Source organism: Trypanosoma theileri, assembly GCF_002087225.1.
Source record: "Trypanosoma theileri isolate Edinburgh chromosome Unknown TM35_Tth_68_V1, whole genome shotgun sequence".
Lineage (NCBI taxonomy): Eukaryota > Euglenozoa > Kinetoplastea > Trypanosomatida > Trypanosomatidae > Trypanosoma > Trypanosoma theileri.
Window position 1 is genome coordinate 27,196 of NW_021639910.1, and position 6,978 is coordinate 34,173.

Sequence of the window (6,978 nt, forward strand, 5' to 3'; positions counted from 1 at the left end):
CTACAGTCTAACTAATCTTCCACCTGTTGGGATTATCTTTTTCTTTTTTGTTTCTTAATGTTAATGTGTTTTGTGTGTGTTTTTGCTCTCTCTGTGTTTATCCTATAATTATTATTATTGCTACTCCATTGTGTGTGTGTGTGTGTTCTTGGAGACTCTCTGTGTGTGTGCCTGGGCTTGCACTGTGATGATGATGATGAACTGCGTTTTGTAGTGGGAAAAAGAAATAATAACAGATGAATTTGTATTTATAATTGCGTATATACACACATATATAGACTTATACCCATAGTTGGTGTATATTTCTATGTTTACTGGGTAAGTTGGGCTAACGTTTAATATCTGTTTTTTTGCAGTGGGAAGAGGAAATAATAGTAAGAGATGAATTTATATTTATAATTGCGTGTATGCATACACATATAGGCTTACACCCATAATTGGTGTATTTCTTTGTTTACCTGGATAAATTCGGCTAATGGTTTATATATGTTTGTTTGCTTGTTTTTTTACTTTACCAGTTCATATACCCAAGAAAAAAAAGAGGATTAAAACTTCTTGTGATGAGTGTGCATCGACGTTTGTTGTGTTGTTTTGCTCTCTTGCTGAGTGTTGCTTCTCTCTGCGTGTCCGCTAGCGGGGCTGCTGTAGTTGCTGCAGTTGGTCCTAAAGTTGAGCCTGAATCTCGTTGCCTTTCTGGTTCTGGTGGTTCTGAGTCTGATTGTCCTGGTGGTGGTGAACCTTCCGGTATTATTCCCCCCAATAAAGGTCCAGTTGGTGTTAATCCTACGGTTCACCAAGGGGGAAAACATGGTGAGGATGGTCGTGATCCTGAACCCAAAGCATTAGCTGCAGAAGGGGATGGGAATGGTCAAGACAATTTACACGGAAATTCACATATCACTCTTGAAAGAGGACCAACACCCAAACAACATCCTGCTGCTCCACCCAAAACAACCCATGGTGATCACGATCGAACAACGCTGGATGCTAATCACAACGATGCGCCGGATCCCGATAAAACACAACAACGTGGAGCGAGTGGCTTATCACCAGCAAAGGATGTAAACACGAATGTAAAAGCTGGAGAAGATGAGGAATCTCAAAAAGAAACTGAGGAGCAGCAAACTTTGCACTCTGCCAGTAGACCAAATGGAATCCCTGACGCTTCACAGACCTCCGTTCCTCAGGTGAAGGAACCATCGTCTGCAGACACACAAGAGAACCAGCAGAAGGATCTGAATGCTAACAGCGAAAGTTCAAAAGGTGAAACCATATCGAACCAACAAGGTACAGACGCACAATCTTCTTCTTCAACAACTACTGAAACCCCTGCAGCAACTTCACTACAGGAAAATGAGGGGACAACAACCTCTGCAACTGGAAATGCTGACAACGGCACAACAACCAGTGAGGATTCATCCACTACTACCACCACTACAACCACCACAACAACAACACTTCCTCCTGAACTCACAAACAACAAGAAGGGTGATGCAGACAGCAGCAGCAGTATCAGCAGTTCTGTGTGGGTGCGTGTACCACTACTGATTGTAGTTACACTGGCCTGTATTCTTCTGTGCTGATTGTGTACTGATTGTGGTGGAGTGACTCAGGTCATCCTTTGCTTTGTTTTCTTTTCCTTTTTTGCATGCATTCCCTACAGTCTAACCAATCTTCCACCTGTTGGGATTCTTTTCTTCTTTTTGTTTCTTAATGTTAATGTGTTTTGTGTGTGTTTTTGCTCTCTGTGTTTATCCTATAATAATTATTATTGCTACTTCATTGTGTGTGTGTGTGTGTTCTTGGAGACTCTCTTTGTGCACCTGGGCTTGCACTATGATGATGAAATGCTTTTTGCAGTGAAAGGGAAAAAATAATAATAATAATAATAACAGATGAATTTATATTTATAATTGCGTGTATATACACACATATAGACTTATACCCATAGTTGTTGTATATTTCTTGTGTCTACTAGGTATATTGGCTAATTGTGAAGGATTCTTTATTTGCTTTTGTTTTGTGGGTATTGTGTGTGTGCCTTGCGTTGTTATGTTGTTGTGGTTTAAGGGGTAATACACATAATAACTGATGCACATTTATATTTATAATTGCTTATTAGTTTATGTATACCGAGAGTTCTGAGGTGATTCTGTGTTTGATGTTGCTTTGTTTCTTCTCTTAATTGTTTTGTTTTTATTATGGTTGTGCGTTGTGCGTTGTGGCCCTTGTTTTTGATTTTTTATTATTTGTGTTGGTGTTGTTGTTGTTCTTTGACTTTTATATCTTTTTATTCTCTTTCACTTTTTTTTTGCATATCTTTGTTTCTCTATTCTATCGATGTTGTTTTTCGCCTTTTCATTTTGATCTTTCTGGGATTTGTGAGAGCAAAAGAAAAGGAAAAACTATTCTGCTGATGATGCGGCGTTGTGTACTTTGTTTTATGGCTTTGCTTCTGAGCACTGCCTGTGCATGTGTGGCAGCGACAGCTGTAGCTGAGAGTGTTTCTCTACCTCAAACTCCTACTGGTGAAGAATGTAAAACTGAAACTGATGGTAAACAGTGTCCTACTGGCGGTAATAAAGGTGAAGGTACTCAGAATAATTGTGAGAACTCTTCTCCGCCTGAAAGTTGCCCTACCGAGGGTGGTGAAAATGAAGTCGTTTGCCGTAAAGCTTCTGAACCTCCTTGTCCACAACCACCAGCACCCAAGGAACGAGCACCAACAACACCAAAGGAACCAGCAAATAATCCACCAAAAGAAACCGCTAAAGGTCCACAAGAGGGTCTAGATCAATCTAGTGAACACTCTGGTTCTGGTGCTACTGTGAATGGAACTGGTGGTGGTTCTAATGGTGGTTCTTCTTCTGGTATTCCTGAGGCACTTCCTCTCACTGCTGCTTCTTCTTCTTCTGCTGAGGAGAGTGCTGCTCCGACTGAAGGCGACAGTCAAGCTGGAGGCAGCGGCAGCAGTGCACCAGGTGAAGGTGCATCAGATAATGCGAATGCTGAGGAAACACAACCTTCTTCTCCCACAACTTCAGAGAAAGATAATGCCGGTGGTTCTGATACTGCAAACACTGGAAATGGCACTACTTCTCCAGAGGATGAACCTCAAAATAACTCATCTAATGTCGGAAATACAGATACAACCACCACCACAACAACAACAACAACAACAACAACAACAACAACAACACTTCCTCCTGAATCCACAAACAACAAGAAGGGTGATGCAGACAGCAGCAGCAGTATCAGCAGTTCTGTGTGGGTGCGTGTACCACTACTGATTGTGGTTACACTGGCCTGTATTCTTGTGTGCTGATTGTGCTAATGGTGGTGGTGTGGTGTAGTGACTCAGGTCATCCTTTGTTTTCTTTTTTGCATGCAATCCCTACAGTCTAACTAATCTTCCATATGTTGGGCTATTCTCTTTCTTTTTTGTTTCTTAATGTTAATGTGTGTTTTGTGTGTGTTTTTGCTCTCTCTGTGTTTATCCTATAATAATTATTATTGCTACTCCATTGTGTGTGTGTGTGTTCTTGGAGACTCTCTGTGTGTGCCTGGGCTTGCACTGTGATGATGATAATGAATTGTTTTTTGCAGTGAAAGGAAAAGAAATAATAATAACAGATGAATTTATATTTATAATGGCGTATACACACATATAAACTTACACCCATAGTTGGTGTATTTCTTGTGTTTACTGGGTAAATTGGGCTAATGATTAATTTCTGGTTGTTTGCTTGTGGTTTTCTGGGTAATTGTATGCCTTACTCGCGAAACCCCTGTGCTAATTGGCTTAATTTTATATCTACCTTTATTGAATTTATGTTGTTTTATTACGTTTTGTGGCTGATGTTGTTTATGATTTTTCTTCTATGGGTTGTTCCTTGTTATTTTTTTTTGTGTTGTGTTTTGATTATTTCTTTTTACTTTCTATTATTTCTTTGGTAAACTCTATTGTTTTAAAGGTAAACCCACTGCGACCATTATCACTATGAGGAAGATGATGCACCACTTACTTTGTTTGTTGGTTCTCATGCTGAGCTGCGCCTATGGATGCTTGTCATCTGCACAAGGTGACTCTCAACCACAAGCCGTTCAGCCTTCTGTCTCTGGACTTCAACCTGCTGGGCACGGTATTGGTAGTGTTCATGGTGTTCACCCCACTTCTGGTGCTGTTGGCGTTCCTGCATTTGGTACAGGTGTTAACGGAGCTGGAGTTCCTGGTGCTATTCCTGGTGTTCCTCCTGAATCTAAACTTCATGGTATTTCTTCGAGTGAATGTCCTTCCAATGGCACAAGGGGAGTTGTAGTCGGTGATAAGTTTGTTCAGATTCCATGTGCTGCAGCTGTTCCAGGTACTTTTGTTCCTGGTACAGCTAAAAAGACTCCGAATGGTGGTGGAGATTCCGCTAGTTCTATTCAGGCACCTGGTGTTGTTCCTGGAGTTGGTGGTGTTGTTTCTGGTGCTCCTGTTCCTGCTATTCCTGGATATCCTGGTGTTAAGGGTTCTGATGGGGGATCTCTTCTCTCTACAGCCGATGCTGGTGTTGGTGGTCGGCCAGGAATTGGTGATAAACTTAAACCAGGTAAAAATGTTACTCTGATTAATGGTGTCCTCAAAGAGGATGAGACTGACCCTCAAGACGTATCTACGGTGTTACTTACAAACACAGAAGCTGATCCTCGTAAACTATCTGGACTTGGTGCGGGAGTTCCTGATTCTTCTGCTGCTGTTCCTGGATTTCCTAATGGGGCTCCTTCTGCTCTTGATACTGTTCCCAGTGTTAATGGACATCCAGCAGTGCCTGGGACTGTTCCTGTGGGTGGGAAACGTTCCAGTAATGTTCCTTCTAATCCACCTCCGTCAACTGGTTCTAACGCTGATGTTGGTCATCCTGATTATCCCGGTGTGTCTAATGCTGTTCCTATTGTTGGTGCTGCTCCTTCTGTTACTGGTAATCGTATTGTCGGTGGTGATCGTTCTTCTCGTAAGGCTATTGCTTCTAACCCCGACCCTACATCTCTTGATTCCCAGAGTAAAGAGTCCCCAGAAACTGCAAGAACACACCATGGAGAGAATGTTAATCAAGCAGCGAATACTGAGGCACCATCAACTAATGAACAGAGTGTTAACCATGCACAGAGTGAAACGGCAAGAAACATTCCTATTGCACCCATTAAAGAGAATTCACCCGCAGTAACACCAGTACTGCCTCCTATCTCTGCAAAGAGTAATGACAAACCACCAAAGAAGCGTAAGTCAGACAGCAGCAATATCAGTTCTGTGTGGGTGCGTGTGCCTCTACTGATTGTGGCTGTGTTGTTCTCCGCTACCGTGTACTGAACAGTGGGAATCATCTTAGAGCAAATAATAATAGTTAAACTAACATAATCATAATTGCGTACATCCCCCATGGGTGAATGAATTCATTAATAATCTGTTTACCAGCTTTCTCTTTCAATTCAAATTTTTTTTTACCTTCATGTGTGTGTGTTCTTTTTCGAATAATTTCATTACTTGCTTTTCCCGTTGTGTGTGTAGACAACTGGGCTGTTCTGCTCGCTGACGGTATACATCTCTTGCTAGTACACACAGATGTGTGTGTGTGCAGTAATTTAATATACATAAACTAGAGCCATGGGGTATTGTGTGTGTTTGGCTCTCTCTCTTATTTGGGTATGGTGGTGTTTTCTTTTTTCTATTAAGGGGTACATATTATTATCATACAAGCGGTCTATTCCTTTTTCTTGCTTTACTGTGCAGTTGATGCTCCACTCTCACTCTCACTGTGAGTATTTGAGTATTGGTGTGTGTTTCTTTGCTTCTGTCATAATTATTTTTTGTTTTCCTTCCTTTTTCTTGTATTAGTTTATTGAAGTAAAACAACAACAATGACAAAGGCTGTAATGGTGAGGTGCTACCTCTTTTGTTTACTAACTCTTGCACTTTGTTGTGCTTGTGGGTTAGTATGGGCTGATAGTCCTAAACCTTCTGATGCCCTTATTAAACCTTCTACTGTTGGTGTTCCTTCTCTTGTTAGTCATGCTATTTCTGCGGATGCTGAAAGTTGGATGGTGTATGAGGATGAGGAACTTCAGGAGGATGAGGAGAAAGATGGGGATAGAAGTGATGAGGATAGAGAAAGAATAAGAAAACATGGGTCCGATAAATTAGAAAAAACAACAAGTAACAAGCCGTCAACAGTCTCTGGGCCAATGGGAAGTGAAGGTTCTCTCGGTCCTCAAGAGGTCCCTGTTAACCCTACAGTCCAGCAGCAACATCCACCACCACCTCTGGCAGATGCTCCTCTGGCTTCTTCTCATGATGGAGCATCCGCTGAGGGTAAACCGGGTGCTGTTGGTGTTGATGGTCTTCCTGGTAGTCCTGGAGTTGAGCGGAGTGATATGTCTGAGAGTAGCAGACTGGGGAAAAGTGATCCGTCCATAAACGTGCCTGATAGTGGGCCAACACTCATGGACCAAGGTCGAAAAAGTACTGATAAAGAACAAGTGGAGGAATCAACCCGTGGTGATGATCAAGTAACTTCTGGTACGACAGATAATCAGGCGGAAGCATCACAGATATCTGGAGAGCAATCAAATGAAACAACACCTAAAACAGATGGGCACCAATCACCCAATTCTGTCAGTCAACAGAATACGGGTGGCTCTGGTAGTTCAGATAACCAGAATACCGTAGTTCAGGATCCGGTATCGGATACACCTCAGAGTTCTCACGTCGGGAACAATAAAAACGGTAAAACTGAGAATAATGTTGAACGGCCTCAAAACGGTAACAGCGCAAAATCTTCTTCTCCTTTGAAAGACGTCACCCCTTTAGGAAGTGGATCAACAAATAACCCAAATGATATGGGTAATACAGATACCACCACCACAACAACAACAACACTTCCTCCTGAACTCACAAACAACAAGAAGGGTGATGCAGACAGCAGCAGCAGTATCAGC

The 6,978-nt window shown here is 41.9% G+C and overlaps 4 protein-coding genes across 4 annotated transcripts; all 4 read left to right on the plus strand.

Moving 5' to 3' along the window:
• Positions 1-560: 560 nt before the first annotated feature.
• On the plus strand, positions 561-1,583 carry TM35_000681110 (uncharacterized protein; the record flags this gene model as incomplete). The annotated part of the gene is made up of 1 exon (XM_029031158.1): positions 561-1,583. The coding sequence occupies one exon, from the start codon at positions 561-563 to the stop codon at positions 1,581-1,583; it is 1,023 nt and encodes a 340-aa protein (XP_028877545.1).
• An 833-nt stretch (positions 1,584-2,416) lies between these two features.
• TM35_000681120 (uncharacterized protein) lies at positions 2,417-3,325 on the plus strand (the record flags this gene model as incomplete). Its single annotated transcript, XM_029031159.1, has 1 exon — positions 2,417-3,325. The coding sequence occupies one exon, from the start codon at positions 2,417-2,419 to the stop codon at positions 3,323-3,325; it is 909 nt and encodes a 302-aa protein (XP_028877546.1).
• Positions 3,326-4,042: 717 nt separating this feature from the next.
• Positions 4,043-5,353, plus strand: TM35_000681130 (uncharacterized protein; the record flags this gene model as incomplete). Its single annotated transcript, XM_029031160.1, has 1 exon — positions 4,043-5,353. The coding sequence occupies one exon, from the start codon at positions 4,043-4,045 to the stop codon at positions 5,351-5,353; it is 1,311 nt and encodes a 436-aa protein (XP_028877547.1).
• A 548-nt stretch (positions 5,354-5,901) lies between these two features.
• Positions 5,902-6,978, plus strand: TM35_000681140 (uncharacterized protein; the record flags this gene model as incomplete). The annotated part of the gene is made up of 1 exon (XM_029031161.1): positions 5,902-6,978. A coding segment is annotated over one exon (1,077 nt), but the record flags the coding sequence as incomplete, so codon positions are not given.